This window comes from Mus musculus, chromosome 7, assembly GCF_000001635.26.
Source record: "Mus musculus strain C57BL/6J chromosome 7, GRCm38.p6 C57BL/6J".
In the NCBI taxonomy this organism is placed as follows: Eukaryota; Metazoa; Chordata; class Mammalia; order Rodentia; family Muridae; genus Mus; species Mus musculus.
The window spans coordinates 18,813,720-18,833,285 of NC_000073.6; the positions used below are offsets into that span (position 1 = coordinate 18,813,720).

The 19,566-nt window shown below is 47.8% G+C and overlaps 1 protein-coding gene and 2 pseudogenes across 1 annotated transcript; 1 reads left to right on the plus strand and 2 right to left on the minus strand.

Annotated features, from left to right (window-relative positions):
* Positions 1 to 217: 217 nt before the first annotated feature.
* Psg17 (pregnancy specific glycoprotein 17) lies at positions 218 to 7,872 on the minus strand. The gene is made up of 5 exons (NM_007677.2): positions 7,633 to 7,872; positions 6,181 to 6,540; positions 4,846 to 5,205; positions 3,066 to 3,425; positions 218 to 981 (listed from the first exon to the last, which is right to left on the minus strand). Exons 1-5 carry the CDS (start codon positions 7,694 to 7,696, stop codon positions 698 to 700), a joined length of 1,428 nt encoding a protein of 475 aa, NP_031703.1. The 5' UTR covers positions 7,697 to 7,872; the 3' UTR covers positions 218 to 697.
* A 1,196-nt stretch (positions 7,873 to 9,068) lies between these two features.
* On the minus strand, positions 9,069 to 12,512 carry Gm36044 (annotated as a pseudogene).
* Positions 17,900 to 18,695, plus strand: Gm18855 (predicted gene, 18855; annotated as a pseudogene).

Consider the following 19,566-nt stretch of genomic DNA (forward strand, 5'->3'; position numbering starts at 1 on the left):
TGAATGTTGTCCTTTCATAGACTTGCAGTGTTCATGGTGTCTCTTCACAGCAGTAAAACGCTAAGATAAGTTCCCTCATTTGTTTCAGTAAAGGTGTGAAACTCTCTGTCCATTAAGAAGAAATGGAACAATTTCCCCTTGGGCTGCATTGTACACCATTAGTGAGCAGAGCAGTATGTGGAGGTTTCTAGCAGCTTGAAAGAATGGACACAGAAAATGTGGTGCCATATGCTCCATGGGTATTATGCAACTATTAAATACAAAGACATCATTAATTTGAAGGCATCATTAATTTGGATAGAACTTGAGAGTATCATCCTGAGTGAGGTAACCAGGTTCCAAAATGGCATGCATGGTATATACTCACTTATAACTGGATATTAGCCATAAAATACAAGATACACACACTACACTACACAGATACAAAAAAGTTAAACAAGTTGGAAGCCCGAGGGAGGATGCTTGAATCTCATGTAGAAGGGGAAAAATAGTAGTAAAAGGCAGATGGAGGAATGGAACTGGGTAGGAGAGGGGATGTGGGAGAAAATGGAGGGGTTCAGGATCAGGTGTGGGGAGGGATGGGAGAGATGGCCAAATGGCCATGCGAATGAATGGAAATCTATAACTGGCAGGGGTGGGTAGGTGTGGACATCTCAATACAGAAATGCCCCGCCCTGCTATAGCATGAGAGGATGGGTCACTCGATCATCACAGCCAGGATGACTGGGAGACTGGTCTTTGAGCTGACTGGGTTGAAGGCCTCACATTGGTACTCTCCAGCATCCTCCTTCCTCACAGTACGTATCCAGAGTTGGCACTTTGACGGGGACAGGGTCATCCTCTCTGTGAGCTGCAGACGCTGATTGTTGAAGAGCCAACGGATGGAGACCCCAGTGTTGTCTGAGAAGCAAGTGAAGATCACTGAGCCCTGTACTCGTACTGTGCTGTCTGTGGCTTTTATGACAGGCTGTGTGGCAAGCTCTGCAAAGAAACAGAGAAGGGGACCAAATGACAGTCCTTGAGACAGATCAACCAGAGGCTCAAAAGCTTGCATAAGTAAAGCTTCCAGGGAGGAGAAATTGGAGCAGTGACTACAGTCATGTCTTGTGCTTTGCATCTGCAACCCATTGACTGTATGACCCTGATTCAGCCACTGAGGTTGATGTGCCTCAGTTTCCCTGTACTAGGACAACTGTGCATGATCATTGCACTGCCTATGACTTAAGATTAGGTATGAGCAATGTTCTGACCTGGGGATGGGGAGCTGCTCACATCAGCAGCATCTGTTCCACTTACCCTAGGCTGGATTCCTGAGGGTAAGGAGGTACCTAGAGAACTGTCATCTCTGTCCCTACCCTTGGGGACATTTTTTTTCATCTGAGTATCCTAAATCCATCAGAACAGTTGGCTTCTGTCCTGGCACCTGTCCATTGAGACTCAGGAGAAGGAGGTGCACAGGTGACCCACATGACTGCAGCTGTCATGGAAGTAAACAGCTGATCCTGCACCCTGTAGGACTTGGACACTCAGCCAAGCTTTGTTCCCTGTCAGCTCTGACAGGAAGTCCAATGCTAGCCCTGAGGAGAAACTGTCTAGGGAAAACTAGAGTTGAGTCTGGATCCTTGGCTTCCTGATGCTCCTCTTACTAATTCAGTAGTGAGCTGGACCATGGATGGAGGGGTAACACAGACTGAAAAGGAAGATAGAAGGGAAAGAGACAAACCCATCAATATTGAGACCTTTGTCTTTGGTGAAAAGACAGAGTCATGTGACCAGAGAAGCTTAGATCCATCACCCAGCAGAGGTGAATGGGAGGGTTTGCACAAGTCAGAGAGATTGAGCAAACAAACTCCATGCCCTCGGCACACCTGAATGTGTCTTGTTTTCTCTGTAGGGAGCTCTGTCCTCGTGTCTCCACACTCACTGTCCTTTCTCCTTCAGAAGATGTTGGGTGCAAGTAAACTGTGTCTTACTTCTTCCTCTGGAGACCTTGTGTTTTCAAATCCCAACCTCCATTCTGGTCCAGTGACCACCTGACATCACTTTGAGATTGCCTTCCTGGTCTCTTCCAGCCCATTACACTTAGAGCCTTCTTAGAAAAACATCTAATTAGATATTTTGAGAAGGTCCAGTACCTATATAGGCTCAGATGCCTGTGGGTAGATAGACAGATGTCCAAAGATCTTGCATGTCCAGGTGCTAATGAAATTCTCATATTTGGAGCTACTGACACTGGTTAAACCTCCAGCCCACATTACCACAAGGAGGTGTCTAAAGTAGACATGAGTATGGCTGTGTGTACAGGTACAGGCGTACACCATCCTGAGTGTATGCTTATGGAAAGGTCACAGCACCTAGATGGAGGTCAGAGGTCAACTTGAGCGACCCTTTCTCATCCTTCCATCTTAGAAGATTCCAGCAAGTCTCTGAGCTCCCCTCCTCCCACACAGTCAGGCACTGTCCTCCTCACCAATGAGCAGGACACACTACCAGGGGCGGCAAGCATTGCAGAGTACACAGTGGGTCATCATGGCTACAACAGCTTACTCTGCCCTCAATATGTCACTGGATGGTGATGACACCTGCCATGACAGACTTGTACCATGTCAGCTGTAACAGGAATCCAAAGCCAACCAATGACAAAAACATTTCCCAGTTTTACCTGGAGTCTAACTATCACAGAGATTTGCAGCCAGGGTCTCTGGTTCTCTGTGTGGGGACTCCATGGCTTCCTCCTCTAGGGCTTATCCGACACCCACAAGGTGTCGGATATCATATATCAGGAATATGGGCATGGTAAGAGGCCCAAGGGTCAGGGCTGAGTCTGACATTCTTGGGCTGAGTTTATCCAGCACAGGATGGGTAACTCTGCATGAAAAGACAGGTGACAGGTTCTGACTAATGCTGTTAGTCCACCCCATGTGTGCCCTGCAGTAAGTGCCCAAATGCCAATGTGTGGACACAATGTAGTGGGGGAGACAGCAGGTACAGCCCACTCCTCAGAGTCCACTTATGAAGTAGGGTAAGCCACACCCAGCAGTGGGAAGCCATAGAGAGTCACTTACTGTGGACGTTGACTTGCACATGCGCTGTTTCAACTCCCATATTGCTGTCTGTTGTTATTAGTGTGTACACACCAGAGTCTTTCTCAGTGACATCCTGGAGCAGCAGGGATCCATTGGTATACACTGTCTCTCTTCTACTCCGTGCATAGCCCATGATGATGGACTTCGTTGCTATGCTATATTTTGCAATTTGAAATAATATAGTGCTATACACGCCTTTGTACCAGGAAAAGGTTTGCACATCTTCTGGCAGATTATGGACCTGGAGAAGAACCCTTCCCCCTTCAGCAGCATGCGGTGGCAATGGATCGATACTGAGCTGGGGAGAGTCAAGAGGGTGACAGCACGAGGAAAGGGAGGCTGGAAGGGAAAGGAGAAAAACCATCACATTGGTTCATTGTGCTCGGTGGAAAGATGGTGACCTGCATGCTGAACAGATGGATTCTTCACTCAGCCTAAACAGGCCTGTGGGTGTATCTATTCCACCTGGTAGAAGTCAGCTCATGGCCTCCATTTTCTCAGTGCCATTGAATCTGTCATTTCCTCTGCATGGAGCTCTCTCCTTGGTATCTCCATGGCTGCCCCTCACTGCCCTCGGTCAGACACTGCACACACTCATGCACACTGGGCTTTGAGATGATGCCTCCCTCTGACCTTGGTCTCTGCACACCCTGCATATTCACTTCCTGACTTTTCTCATTTCCTTTGTACCTGCACTCAGCTTCTGGCCTCACTTTCTACATGTTCTTCCTGCTCTACCTGCTGACCCCAGGACTAGGGCTGAGTGAGGGCTTGGAGCAGGCTGCTCTTCTCAGCAGGCCCTGGATTATGCTGCCAGGCTTTATGTCAACTTGACACAAGCCAGAGTCATTTGAAACAGGAGCATCAACTGAAAATACAAATCAAAAGATGGCCTAGTCGGCCATCACTAGAAAGAGAGGCCCATTGGACACGCAAACTTTATATGCCCCAGTACAGGGGAACACCAGGGCCAAAAAGGGAGAGTGGGTGGGTAGGGGAGTGGGGGTGGGTGGGTATGGGGGACTTTTGGTATAGCATTGGAAATGTAAATGAGCTAAATACCTAATAAAAATGGAAAGAAAAAAAAAAAGAAAATACAAATACCAGAATGGCCACTGGGCAAGTCTATAGCACATCTTTTAAGTGGTGATTGATGTGGGAGGGACCAGTCCACTGTAAGCATTTCCACCACTGGGCTCATGGTCCCATGTGCTATAAGACCAGGATGAGCAAAGTGTGAGGAGACAGGCAGGAGCAAGCAACCCTCCATTTTGTCTACCAATACCCTGTGTTTCTTTGATTTTTTTCTGTTGTTTTTTTTTTCTATGAAACTACTTTTTAGAGATAATAAATACACAGAATTGATATAGACAGCCAAAAATCATTGTTCATTGTCTGCTCAGGGCAGGAATAAGTGTCAAGTCCTGATAAATTGGAACCCAGGACATTTTTAGTCAAGCCTGGGACAGATAACCAAGGCCAGAGCTTCCCAGTGCTCACCACTCTGTGTAGACTCCACGATTTCCTCGTGTGCATTGCAAGAGCCTCAACAGAGTAGTCTGGAATCTTAGGACCTCTGAGATACAAGGGGGAATCAGAAGACAGAGTCTGACCCATGGGAGTTTACATTCTACATGTGTGTCCTGCACACAGTGGTCAAACCCCATCGTGGGGATAAAAGTGTAGTCACATGACAGGAGTGACAGTCCTGTCTGTCGAAGCCCCTCCCAGCACTGAACGATCACAGAGAATCACTTACTGTCCACCTGAAGGTAAATGTGTGCTAATTCTATTCTCGGATATCTATTCAGAGTTCGTAGGGTGTAGAATCCGGTGTCTTTCCAGGTGACATTCTGGAGCAGCAGGGATCCATTGCTGAACACCGTTTCTCTACCGCTGTGGGCAGGGCCAAGCACACTTGAATTCTTGGCTGTTCTGTATCGGGCAATCTCAAGCTTGTTAAACACAACTGCTCCTTTGTACCAGGTAAGTGATATAAGATACTCTGGTAGATTGTGAACAAGGAAAAGAACACTTCCTCCTTCAGCAACGCTGGCCGGCACTAATTCAATAGTGGGAGGTACAAGGGTAGTAGGACGCTCACAGATGAAAAGAGAGGCTAAAAGGGAAGAGAGATCCATCAATATTAGGATTTTTGTGTTTGACTAAGATGGTGCCCTGTGTCCTGAGCAGCTGTGTCCATAGCTCAGCTGAGGTGTGTGTGTGAGGGTCTCACCTTCCCTACTTGGTGGAGGTCACCACATTACCTTCATGCGCTCCGTGTCCCTCATTTCTCATTTCCTCTGTATGGTGCTCTCTCCTTGGATGTCTACATGGACCTGCTTCATTCCTCTCAGATCCCTGCTCACACTCAGTGTAGATGGTGTTGGAGTGCTGTCTCCTGACCCCTTCCCCAGCATCCTGTCTTCACTCTCTGACTCTATTGTTGTGTTTCTGTTCCTTAAATGGTTCCCTCCAACACCTGATCACCTTCTAGCTTTCTTTACTAGTCTGTCTTCCTGTCCACTAGGGCTAGAGAATTGTGAGACCCAGTAGTGGTCTTTTTTTTTTCTTTTAAAGAAAGGCTGCCTAAAAACACATCAGATATCTGTAGGGAACCAATGAAAGATTTAATTAATTAATTAATGATCTCTCAGGACCATGCCTACTCATAGATTTAACAGTTTCATATGTTTGGGGATACAGTGTTCAAGGCTTCCATTAACTTTTGGGTTTGTTTTGTTTTGTTTTGTTTTGTTTGCAATATGTGTGTGTGTGTATGTGTGTGTTTCTGACAAGGATGTTTCTCATTGTGTGTTGGTGGTTGCAGGAGACCTTCCCTAGGAAATAGACAGAGGCTGATATCCTTGGCTGACTTGCCCACCCTGAATCCAGGTTTCTCCAAGGTGAAATCAAATGAGGGATTCTACACACCTGACATTGTTCTCCACCGTGTGTGTCCTGCACTAAATGCTCAAGCCCCAACATGGAGACACAATGCAGAGGGAAAGGAGACACAGGCCAGGCCTGACACTTCTGTGTGCCTAGTGGAGGGACCCAACCCAGGACCCAGACTTCACAAAGAATTACTTACAGTACACCTGAAGGAATATGGATGTATCTGATACCAGTTCTCCACGTTGACTTACGGTTCGAAGGGTGTAATATCCTGTGTCCTCCGAGGTGACATTTTGGATCCACAGGGACCCATTTCTGTGCAGTGTCTCTCTACCGCTGTGCTTAAGCCCTGTCACACTTACATTATATTGCAGTGAATACAGTGCAATTCCAAGCTTCATACTTGCCACCCCTTTGTACCACACAAAACCTAGAAGATTCTCTGGCAGATTATCAACGCGTAGAAGAACATTTTCTCCTTCAACCACTTGGGGAGGTAAGAATTCCACAGTGACTCTGGCAGTGGTGGGCAGGAGGCAGCAGGATAAGAGGGAGGCTAGAAGGGAAAAGAGAGAAGCCACCAATCCTGAGCAGGTGTGAGCATCCCTCAGCTTAGGCCTGTGGGTAAGGGTTTGACCATAATAGAGGTGAGCATCGTGCCCTCACGCCCTCAGAGCTTCAGTGGGTATGATTTCCTCTCTGAGGAATCCTCTACTCAGGTGTTTCCATGTCACTCTTCATAGAAACAGTCTGCTGTGAGGAGAAACGGCCCTCCCACCTTCTCTTCCTCCTCCTCTTTTTCTTCCTTCCCCTCCTCCTCTCCCTCCTCCTCCTTCTCCTCCTCCTCCTCCTCTTCCACACAGTTCTCACTTTCTGAATTGTTTTCTGTTCTATTTATGGTTCTATTAAACCAGTGACTTTCTTCTGTAGATACTCTGACTTCTGGTCCACTAGAAAAAGGCTCAGTTTGGACAGGGATTGGAATTGTCTTTTTGGAAGATTCGGTTCCTGAAAAGATCTCAGAAAATAATTGGGGTGAAAAGGAAGGGGAAGAAATCAAAGGAAAGGAAGGAAGGAAGGAAGGAAGGAAGGAAGGATATCTCCATGGATTTATCTATATAGTCCCAGGTTTGGAACAAATGGCAATCATTATGTTCAAGTGTGATTCCATAATTCTGTATTGGATGCACAAGTTTGGGAAGGCTCCTGTCTCACTATGCACATTGTGGGTGCATAACACCTGTGTGGAGGGCAGAGAAGATCGTGCAGGAGCCTGTATCTCCATCTGCCCTGTGAGAGCTGAGGAATGAATTCAGACTGGCATGTCTCCACACACTGAGCCATCTCTCTGGCATTCCCAGGTTTAATTTCTACTTGGAGAGTCACCCTGTCATGGTTAGGAACATTGGCCTTCAGACCATGGCAGCCAATGTGACTAACTTTGAACAGGGACAGCTGAGGCTCTTCTTTTCCTCCTCAGCTCCTGTCTGCTCTGAGGGTCCTGCTGCTGAGCCTCTGTCCCTCACTGCACCTTCTGCTCCATGACTACAAACAGAAATCAAAGGCTTCTCTAGACATCTCCTCTACAGAATACTTTGGACTTCTGAGTTTCCCTTCCCACACACAATCAGATAGCTGGAACACTTACCTGTGAGCAGAACCCTTTGCCAGGGGGTACACCCATTGCTGAGAAGCTCAGAGGACACCTCCATATCTCTTCTCACTGTACTGGCCTTTCTCTGAGGAGACCTTCAGCTCCTGCAAGGCACCTGGCCTCTGCTGTCCTTCCTCCTTCTGAGCTGAGTTTTCTCTCAGGCAGGAACACTTCACAGAATCCTATAGGCTGTGGGTGGTGGGGTCTGTGACCACAGCACTGCTCACTCACTTCCACTCTCAGTGCTACCCTGTATCTCACATTTTCTCTCTTTATGTTTCTTCTCCAACAAGACCTTGAGCAACAAGGCTGATAAGCATCGACATGCCCTCAAAGAACAACTCATCTAAGGGCTGTCATCTGCTGACTCCTGGACATGAGGCTGTCAGCATCAAAGAGGGAGCCTCCAACTTTCCTACGTGTCTCTGTGACACACAGACCCGGCTGAGCACCCAGTCTGCCCTGTGTCCTCAGTGCTCTGGGAAGGTGGGATTCCCCAGCAGGAGGGTAGCACAGATGTCTGTGAGGTTTGGAAGGGACCAGTTATGTGATGATTGGGGGATGAAGATAAACCCTCTGTCACTAATGTCACCAGTCAAGATCCTGACCCAAGACAGAGGCCCGGGAACAGCTGGGTGAGGAATTTCATGTTCTTGGTGTTAGGGAAGAGGTGACCTGTGTGCCCATGGACCTTGCAGCCTTATGAGTTGGCTGTGCTGTGTGTTGGCTGAGCACAGTTCTCGCTGGTCTTCCTGGGTCAGCTCTGCCCTTTTCTGGGTGATTCCCCATCAGCAATCCTGTCTTGTACTATGGGAGATGCCAGTGGGGAGGAGACTTTCAGGTTCTCCAGAAAGAGAGGGGTCTTCTCAGACACAAGAGACAGAACAAGGTCTAGGAAGGGAAATCAAGGTTAGTGGGGACAGGAATGGAAAGCAGACTCCTAGACAAGGTCTCCTAGCTCAAGGAAACAATGTTCCTAGTGTTGAGTGAGCAACATGAGTTGCTGAACTTCCTGGAGTTCTCAGGGAGAACTGAAGTCTCATGCCTAGGGCTACAGCTGGGGGGTTCAACACCACAAATATGACCTGCCCTGATCTGTCGCATCCACTCTCGACCAGCAAGAACGACACGACCACGAGTCCTTCTAACAGCAGTTTATTCAGTCCTGTTTCTTCTTGTTTATATCTCTCCCCCCGCCCCCCCCCCCCGAGCCCTGGGCCTCTCACTCTTAAATACTCTCAGTTCTCATCCACGCACAGCAGGCCACGCCACCTCACCAGGCACGAAGCTTCAGCTAATCAGGGCAACAGGGGCATATCTCCACCAAATGGATTCACCAGTATCCTGGTACACCTGCGCAGCTCTCAAGATGTTTGTGATTTATATGAGGAAGTCAGGTGCAAGTCATACGACTTAGCTGCAGTCCCTGGCGCCTTTGGGACTGCCGCCACACCCGCTCCTCACACTGATCCCCTCTGCACAGGTGGGATGCAGACCCTTGTCAACCTGCTCACTGTGCTCTGCAGAACTCCTTTTTCCATGTAGTGTAGGGTGGGTCTAGATAGGCTTCCAGGTTCTCCCTGGCAAGTCCTGGACTAAAGTTGGATGAAGTGTGCATCCAGAGGATGAGACCCCCCTGGGAGGAGTCTTGTGCTCACAAAATGTCAATGAAAAGATGTCATGGTTCATTTCTCTTCAGACTCAATCGAGAGGACAGTAATGGAAAGGGGGTGCACCTGTACTCACTGGCCCATGTCTGTTGTCTCAATCCCTCCTTTTCTTAGCCCACTGGATGTGGAAGTGTCTTCTACTGAGGACAAGGAACACAGCAGTGATTCAAATGGAAGTGCCAACTGCTCTTCCCTGTACACTACTCTAGGTCTCTTTCTCTCACTGTGATAAAAACACTGTGAACAGAAGCAGTTCAGGAGAGCAGAGCATGCATTTCCTGTCTGGGTCTGGGTCATAGTGTAGCCCTGCAGGAAGTCAAGGCAGAAAACATGCTGCTTGCTGGCTCATTTGCTGCCTCATTCTCTGGCTCATGCTTAGCTACCTCTCTTATACAACCACGGTGAATCTGGCTAGGGATGCTGCTGCCCACAGTGCCCTGGACCTCTGCATCAGTTAAGACAATCACTCTCAGACATGTCCACAGCGAGTTGAAAAGCAACTTATTCAGTTGAGAGTTATCTCCCAGGTGACTTTGAGTTTGTCAAGATGACAGTTAAGTCTAACTAGGACACTCTGTCAAACTCTTGAATCCTCCTCCTCCAAAGAGAGATCCCACAGGAAGTTCCCCATTCTCCAAGTGAGTGTCCCTCTCTGTTCCTTGCAGATATCACATGTGCTGGTGTCCACAGCCCCACACAGCCGGACCCTCAGAGCCGGGACACAGCTCAGGGGCATATACCCTGGTTTTCAAGTTTCCCACATCACAGATCCTGAGCCAGGGAGTCTAACCTGAAGAGTTAGTGAAACAGCAAGTTCAACACCTTAGTTCCATCCTGACTCAGGACAGGCCTGCCAGGCACCTTCATCCCCTGCCTCTCTGGCTCCACTGGACTCAGAGCAGAAGCCAATCACCAGCTGAGACAAGATAGGAGCTGGGAGAATTTGGGGTAAAGGGACATGAGCATGGTTCCAAGTTCTAAGTGATCCTTCAGGGTCATGGAGATCATGAAAGCAAAAGGAGGGGACAGGAAGGCATGAAGGGTGACAGAAAGAAGAATTCATAGGATCTTAAGTATCTTAAGTACACCTTTCCCCTGATAGAAAATCTCTCTCTCTCTCTCTCTCTCTCTCTCTCTCTCTCTCTCCATCTCTCTCTTCTCTCCATCTCTCTCTCCAACACTAATTCGGGTTCATCCAGGAGAAATCAGAGATGCAAGCAGAAATGGAAGAGACAGAGCTAGACGGCATGAGATGATTGGTAACTCTTTGTGCCCACGGGCTCAGGCTGGAAATTAATGTCCGTATCTATTCATAAAGCCAAAGCTTCATCCCAAAGCTCAATGCTGACATTTCAATAATCCACTTACCAAGACCTGTAAGTCTCTTTCCCTGTGGTCCTATTGAGTCAAGTTGTAGACAAGGGAAATATGGGATCCAGTAGTGGTGCTACTGGGAATAAAGATCTCTTGGGAGCAAGACTGGGGCTTCCTGCTGATAAACCAAGACTAATGTGCAAGGGGGTAGGAGGTTGCATGACAGGAGAGGTTGAGGTTCGACTCTGGATAAAAATGAATGTCTGAGGGTGATATCAGCAGGACATCTGAGCCATTGTTGCAACCAGAACAAAGCCACGTGTGACGTCAGCAGAGGGAAGGGGAAATCCTGGTCTATAGAAGACTACAGTATCTGTGCTATAACCTCAGTTAAGCAGGTCCCAGCCAGAGCCGGGGTGCAGGATAGTAGAACACTCATGTAGCATACATGAGCCCCGATCCATCATCACCACAATACACAGACCAACACTACTGGACACTCGGGTGTTCACTGAGCCTGAGTCCAAGATGTCCCCTGTGTCTCCCCGAGCCTCACTAGCAGAAGTCCCTCCAACCCATTCTAGCTCAATGCTGGGCCCCCTCATGTGCTTGGGATAGGGCAGGATTTCCTATGGGGGCCAAATGTCCTGGCTGCAGCCTTCTGTATTTAGACAGTGGTAGAAATGATGGGACAGAAGTTCCTCACAGGTAATGTCCAGGTTGGATGGGTCACTTGGGTTAGCACTCACTGGGTTCCAGGTTTCACAATCCTAGGATCCTATGTCAATTGGGACATGAGTAAGTGAAAGTCCTGCTGCCCTCAGACAGCTTCAGCCTGTAACCTGCTGAGAGGCTGTAACCATTTATCCTCCACAGGTAGGTTTTTTCCGAGTCTCAGGTTCATTCTTTAAGGCTACCATCCTCATCCTTCATAGGTAAAACTGTCACTTTGTCTTTGTCATATGGGAGCTTGTAGGGCTCCCTCCCTCAGTCCACCACATAACAGCATCCCCAGAGTCAGACCCCCTACTCACAACCACAGGCAGAGTCTCCCTACCAGCAGCAGCAACCTCGGCAGCCAGCGTCCTCAACGAGCTGGGTAGAAGAAAGGTAGGTGAGGCTTCAGATTCCAGGCTTGAGGTTGGAGGAAGAGACCATGAAAGAGGGGAGAAAGACAAGAAAAGTCACCTAGAGGTAGGTAGATGGTGAGCTCATGGCCAAGAGGGCTGGCCTGTTGGAGTAGGAGTGGCCCAGGCAGAATGTGGCAAGTGATATCTCAGGATTACTAACAAGAAAGTAGACAAACTAGCATAGAGCGCTGATAACTACCCAGCTCTAGTGCTTTAAGGCCTACTATAAATATAAAAGGTTTTGTGTCTTTTATTTGGGAACTATATGGTCTAAGTGAGATTTAAAAACTAAAATAATATTTACTATAACATGGATGTCGTGGCACATGTACTTGCGTGGCTGAGGCAGGAGGATGACAGGCTCTAGGATTTCCAGAGTAAGATGTTGTCAGAGACAATCATGTAAGACCTCAAAAATTTGCCACTGAGAAAGCTAAAGTGGGCTTCATTGGTTTCTAGGATTGAATTGTTTAATCTTAATCGACTGGTTTAGATAATCAATAATCTTATCTAAAATCTAGAAAAGAGGTCCCTAATGCTGAAACCCTTTAATACAGTTCTTCATGTTGTGGTGACCCATCAACCATAAAATTATTTTGTTGCTACTTGATAACTGTAATTTTGCTACTGTTATAAATCTTAAAGTGAATAGCTGGTATGCATGCTCTCTGAAATGCAGCTCCTGAGGCAGGGCCAGTCAGCGCCCAGAAGGCTCACATCCCACAGGTTGAAAACTTGTCGCAGAGCCTGCATCCGGCATGAGCTCCTGAGTGATGGCACCCAGGCTTTGAAGTCAAGTTTTATAATAGTCAGTGATGGCTATCTGAGGTTTATGCAGTTGTTCTCCCTGAAGGAGTCTCGGGGCCTTTGTACAACCTAGTCCCGAGACAGACCTGGCAAACCAGGAAGTCTCCTAAGGCTGAGAACTGCCTAGGTAATTGTTTCTTCAGACAGCCCTCAGATCAGAGAAGCGGTTTTGGTATTCAGAAATTGACTTCATAAAGGTGCCTTTTGTGTAACAGTTAAGAGGGTCTGCAGAAATGGAGTGAGGCTTTCAGTTCTGGTGAGGATGATCCCCTAGGCTGAGAAGCATAAACTCATTCTGTGGTGTCTCCCTTTCTTCCACCGTCCCATGTAACTGCTGCTCTAGCAGAACATGGACCATGGCAGGCCCTCCTAACGATTAAGTTGCTCCCTTAACTCCCACCTGCCTCCCTGCCTACACCTGCCCAGATCCTTCTCCAGACCGACCGTGCTCCACTCTGATCCCCTCTCTTGCCATAAATCCCCTTCACCTCCATGGTGGGAGACAAACACGGTCACTACAATACTGCGAGGAGCCAGAAGGACCCAAGACTTCCTCAGAAACCATGGTGAAAAAACAAAGGGAACTTTGGTTCTGTGTCCTTGTCCTGGAATGGATTTGGCAAGGCTGGTCTGAGGCTGGACCCAGTGCCTTGAGGAGTCAAGATTGCAGTTTCTGGGGGGCCCATTCTTCCCTCTGTGTCATGGTTCTCGGTCCTAAGGTATCTTGTGTTCTCTTTGCCCTCATTGTCTGACTTAGTTCTCTGCTGACCCGTTGACCCCCACTGCTGTTTCCTGTAGGCTTATATTTTTCGAAACCTACTTTAGTAAGTGTACTTAAATGCTTTAACCTCCTTTCTAGCCTATCACCCACCAGAGGTGTTAGCATTCTGTCTAAACCCTACCCCACAGTTACCTGGCAACAGCCAGATAGATCTGGCCCACTATAAAAGGGGCTGCTTGCCCCCTCCTCCCTCTCTTGCTCTCTTGCTTCTCTCCTGCTCTTGCTCTCCCCTTCCACATTCCCTTCTCTTCCCCTTCTTTCCAAGTGCTCATGGCCATGGCCAGCCTCTACTTCTCTACTCTCTCCCTCTCTCTGCCTTTCTCTGTCTCTACCCTCTTAACTCCCCTCCCCATGCCCTGAATAAACTCTATTCTATACTATACTGTCATGTGGTTGGTCCCTCAGGGGAAAGGGATACCTTGGCGTGGGCCTGTCGAGGCACCCCTCTCCCCCATACCTTACCACACCCCCATAGAACATATCTTCTGTCTCTTTATCTTTTTATAAACACATCTGGCGCTATGACTTGGCAGATTTTGAAACTCTGCAGGTTTGCATCCCACCTCAAGCTACAAGAGATCCACCCTCGCTAGCCCAGACCTAGTAGCCCCCATCCCCCACTGGCCAGAGTAACCAACTATCCATGGTCCCAGGGGAGAGTTCTTGAGCTCTGAGCTACCCCTGTGCTGCCTGGACCCTTGTTCTAGGACTTGTTCCCTTGGGTGAGATTTTCCTCTTTCCTTTTGAGACAGTTTCTTTCTCGTGGCTGAGAATTCCACACCAGGCCTGGACAACTGCTCTCTGGCTCAGCAGCACCAGCTCCGAGCGTTAGTCCATAGGTCAGTCTTTTGCAGCCTGCTATTGACTCGTAGCATAGACTTTCCCTCCCCGCTCCCTCATTTGCGGCCTGCTGCAGCCACTAGTTCAACTGGTTCACCTAAGCAGGTCTGACTCCACCCCCTGCTGGGGACCCTACCGTTCAAGGGGAAAAGTGGGTCTGGCCCCATTCCTTACATCCTGCCAGAGGCCATCTGTTAGATTCGCTTTCCCATATGTACGACCACCTGGTGCCCCTGCCACTGGGCCCTGCCTGTTTGTCCACTATTGTAGTTGCTTTTAGATGTCCCGCTGCAGCCCCGAGACCTCACCGTGCCACGTGCCACGTGCCACAAGCACGTTGCTGGGATACAGAACACGCTACTTCGGGGTGCTTCCTTTTCCCCACCCACCACCCATTCCCGCTGCCAGAGGCACTGGGTCTTGACTTCCTGCTGCTAATAGGAAGTCCCAGACTGCACAGACCTGAGAGGGCCACCTGTCCCATGGGGTCCCTGACCCACAGTGCCTCTGCTTCAGCTGCCCCTGACCCATTACACAGTTCTGCCCCAACCCACTGGCCCGGGGGCTGCGATCAGCGGGCTAACCGCCACTGCGCAGCTACAGGCACGGAGCCTGCAATGCGTGTGCCGCATGGCACTGCCTGAACCAATGCAGCGACCTGCAGACCACTGCACAGCTACAGCCACCAAGGCCGAGGCCCTGCCACACAGGCCCAAACCAAAAACTCGGTTCCACGTTTCCTGCCACCAGACCACCACCAAAAAAAAAAAAAAAAAAAAAAAAAACCCAAACACACACATTTCAATGTCCTCCAGCCCCTTGGGGGACCACACCCCTCGAAAGCGGCTCTCACACCCCTCCCGCTCTAGGCTCTAGCAGCTGTTTTTAAAAACCCCTAGGCCTAGGGTGAGATGCTTCCTGGTAAGTCGAGGACTTACTGTGTATAGCCTCTAGGGGGCACTGGTGAAGTCTTAGGCCTCTAGCCTGGCTGGAATTTTTGGTTATTGAATTATTCTTGAGATGCTGGTACAAATAATCCAATAACTCCCCGATGGGTGCTGCAATGTCTTCAAACGTATATCTTAAGGGATCTACACACATACTGCCAGCAGCCTGATAAACGGAAAAAGGTTCCCTATGCCCAAGCGCTTACCTATCCTTGCTCCCACACCCTTGGCCTGTTCTCACGGCCTGCATGCTCAGTTTGTGACACAGGTCTAAACCTGCCTGGACAGACTCATTTTCTGTCACCAAGATCTTATGCCACTGCTGCCAGCTTTCTTATTCTGGTCTTAGCCATATGTCTCTCTGCTAATACAACAATGTACTTTTCTCTACCTACACAACCTGTCCAAGTTACTTATAGATCATGAGTCCATTAAATTCTATTCAGTTATAACAAATCAATATAGTCTTAAATCTTGTCAGAAGTTTGTTCATTATTAAGTTTATGACAGACAGAATTCCCAAAGCCTTTAACAGTTAAACCCCACGGGGTCTCAGAAGATCTGGACACAGCTACAGGATACTGTCTGGGTTGTGATATGATAATCACTGAAAAACTCAGTGGACAACACTGGATACCCTGAGTCAAATGACTAGGTTAAATCAAGGTAAGTCATTTCTCATGTCACGCGTATCCATTCCACAGAGAAAAAGCCCTGCATCTTCTGTGCTTGAAAGGCAGACTGACCGCCCAGGTTGCCGTGGAGACCACGAAGACCGCAGGGAACCGTTGGCTAGTGGACACTGTCATTTTTTAAATGATATAACTGCTAAATTTTTATTTCTCAGACTTCTGACTACATTGACAGCTAAGATAGCAGCTAGAAAAAAACTTTGACAGATGTAATCTGTTATCTTCGTACCTAAACTCGGTTTCCATTCATTAAATGCTTCATATTTCCTCTTTTTGCTATGCCACTGTCCTAACATTAACTCTAATAAAACCTTCCACTATATGATCCAACTTTTTAATCACAAATTCTTGTTCCTTCTGCTCCACAAAATGTTCATCTTAAAGACTATTCATATAGTTAGCTTATAAGCTACAGGAAACCCACTCAGATCTACCTCTCATGGACCAAACAGGCTCCACCCAGATAAGTCCATCTGCCCAAAGTTCCCACTTACTACCTATTCCAGAGGGTGGGATTCCTCTGGGTTTCAAATGTGCACCTTAAAACACTTTTTCTTTCTCCCAAATGTACTTAATCTTATTCCCTACCTATAATAACATATTTTCAACATCTTGTCAAGTCCAGGCACTTACTACATCCAGGATAGCTCCAGAGAAGCAACCTCAATCTCCTGTCACAGACACACGCTTCTACTGGACATGTTCCCTCTGACCTATCCTTAGATGGCTCCACAGACCCGGGATAGCAAGGAAACAGCCAACTCTCCTAAAACTGGACCAACATCCCCGTACACATTCTCCTAGGTTCCCCAGAGACACATCGTCCCCAATGCCAGCATGAAGAAGTCAGATATTACAATGACCCTATTCCTGCGTTGCTATCACCTCTTTCTAATTTTTTCTTTTTAATTAAACCAAAACAGGGGAATGTTAGCATTCTGTCTAAACTCCACCCCACAGTTACCTGGGAACAGTCAGGTATGCTCCTCCCCATAGTTACCTGGCAACAGCCAGGTAGACACGGCCCACTATAAAAGGGGCTGCTTGCCCCCTCCTCTCTCTCTTGCTCTATTGCTTCTCTCCTGCTCTTGCTCTCACCTTCCCCATTCCCTTCCATTCCCCCTCTCTCCATGTGTTCATGACCATGGCTGGCCTCTCTCTCTCTCTCTCTCTCTCTCTCTCTCTCTCTCTCTCTCTCTCCCTTTCTATGCCTCTACTACCCTCTTAACTCCCTTCCCCATGCCCTGAATAAACCCTATTCTATACTATACCATCGTGTGGCTGGTCCCTCAGGGAGAAGGGATGCCTTGGCATGGGCCCAAGGAGGCACTCCCTTCCCCCATACCTCACCACACCCCATAGAACATATCATATCTCTTTATCTTTTTATAAACACATCAAGAGGTAGTGGGAAGCAAAAGTTAATAAGGCAAAGGAAGATATAGACCTGTTTAGAAATAGTTATTTAAAGTGACTCCAATCTGTATTTTCAGGATATCAGCAGTTAGGTTCACACAAATCAGCACCTGCAGCTCAATCTACTCATAAACACCATTCACAAATCAGCAACGGCAGTTTTATCTAGAAGAAATGGCGAGGCTCTGCCAATCAGCCTGATTCCACAGAAGCAGCAAGAACACCACCAGAAATTCTTTGGTGTGTTTCTCTCTACGAAGTCACTCCAAACTCTGACCAGAAAAGAGTAGCAAGGAGAACTAATACCACCGAGCATTGTCAATGAAGACCAGCTTCAGCAAAGTCAAATGATGACCAGCAAAAAGTGAAAAGGCATCGTCGCTGTGTATTGGGTTGTAGTCATACCCTTTCCAAATGTCACATATTCTCCCAAGCATCCACTCCAGCAGAGCACCACATGCCCTTTTCCAGGCAGCTTCCAGAAAAACATCATGTGTCTGTTCTCAGCAAAACATCTCTTTAGCAACAGGGGCTGAGAGATGGCTCAGCGGGTAAGAGCACTGGCTGCTCTGCCAGAGGATGCAGGTTTAATTCTCAGCACCTGTATGGCTGCTCACAACTATCTGTAACTCCAGTTTTAGATCTGGTGCCCGTTAACAAATATGCAAGTATGCAAAACACCAATGCACATAAAAATAATATGATTACCCCAATTCCCCACTGCTTGTATATCACTGTTATTATACTTGTCTTAAAATCGACTGCGATTGTGTCCTATGGGTGTATCCATTTAATTCCAGGAAGGAGACTGAATAAATACCCAGAAGAAACCTTCCCCAACACTGAAACCAGTGGTGAATTTGGTAAACACCCTGCAGAAGATATGACAGAGGAATGAGCTTTTAAAAGATCTAGAAATACTGATGGGATGGTTGAACTATGCACTTTGCTTCATAGCAAGAATGCTGGACAATGATTGGAAATAGGGCAAGAAAGTTTTATGGCTCCCCTTACACACTCCAGTGCCAGTGTCCTGGTCCCGGACAGCAGTGAACCCCGAGTACATACTGAATATCAGTGTCAATACTGAAATGATTGAAGAAATTCTGAAGAGAATTACCCTACCTTGGGAGAGGACCTGTAGATCCCATCACCCCGTACAACCAGATAGCTCCCTCTTGTTTCTGATGCTGAGAGATGCTTAATTTACAAACGCTATAAAGGAAGTGACTTTGACTTCGAGTGCAGACTGTTGATTCATCAAAGCCTGGCAGGAGAAATTGTTGGTATCAAAGGGGCTAAAATCATAGAACTTGCAGAAAACAGACAAAAATCGACCTTTTCCAGGAATGCTACCCTCGTTCCACGGGATCATTCCTCTTCCGGGATGGAGAAGGTCCCCGTGGGCTTGCCAGAGTCGGGCTCCAACTCTCAGGCACCACAGATGCCGCTGGGTACCACGGAAGAGCCAGTTCTGAGGACCCTGAACCATATGGAGGCTAGGAACTTCAGGTTCTCAGTCTTGCACACCACAGACACCGCTGGATGTCGCAAAAGAGCTGAGAACAGAGTGAGCCCCCACCCACCCCACCCGCCAGGCCGAAGGGAAAAGGGCAGGAGAGAGCTCCAGCTGGTTATCACAGAGAGGAGAGTCCTTGTCATGTTCTGCAGCTGGGAAGATTGGTCGGTGGTCATGGCTGGAGCACAGGGAAGCCTCCCAGGGGGAGGTTAGACACCTCGTTAGGGGAAGACCTGCTCCATTGCTTCAGCATGGTGTGTCCCGATGAGAAGAAGCAGTCCATGATTTTAAGGTGTTTACTGTAGAAAGGGGGTGGGGGGTGGGGCAGCCATGGCCATGTGGAGAGGGGGGGAGGTCCTTGATCCACTTGGACTTGAGCTTTGTAAAAGGAGATAAGAATGGATAGATTTGCATTCTTCTACATGCTGACAGCCAGTTGAACCAGCACCATTTGAAAATGCTGTCTTTTTTTTCCACTGAATGCTTTTGGTTTCTTTGTCAAAGATCAAGTGACCATAGGTATGTGGGTTCATTTGTGTGTCTTCAATTCTGTTCAACTGATCCACCCGCCTGTCTCTGTACCAATACCATGCAGTTTTTATCACTATTGCTTTGTAGCACAGCTTGAGGTCAGGGATGGTGATTCCCCCAGAAATTCTTTTAGTGTTGAGAATATTTTTTGCTATCCTGGGTTTTCTGTTATTTCAAATGAATTTGCAAATTGCTCTTTCTAACTCTATGAAGAATTGAGTTGGAATTTTGATGGGCATTGCATTGAATCTGTAGATTGCTTTTGGCAAGATGGCCATTTT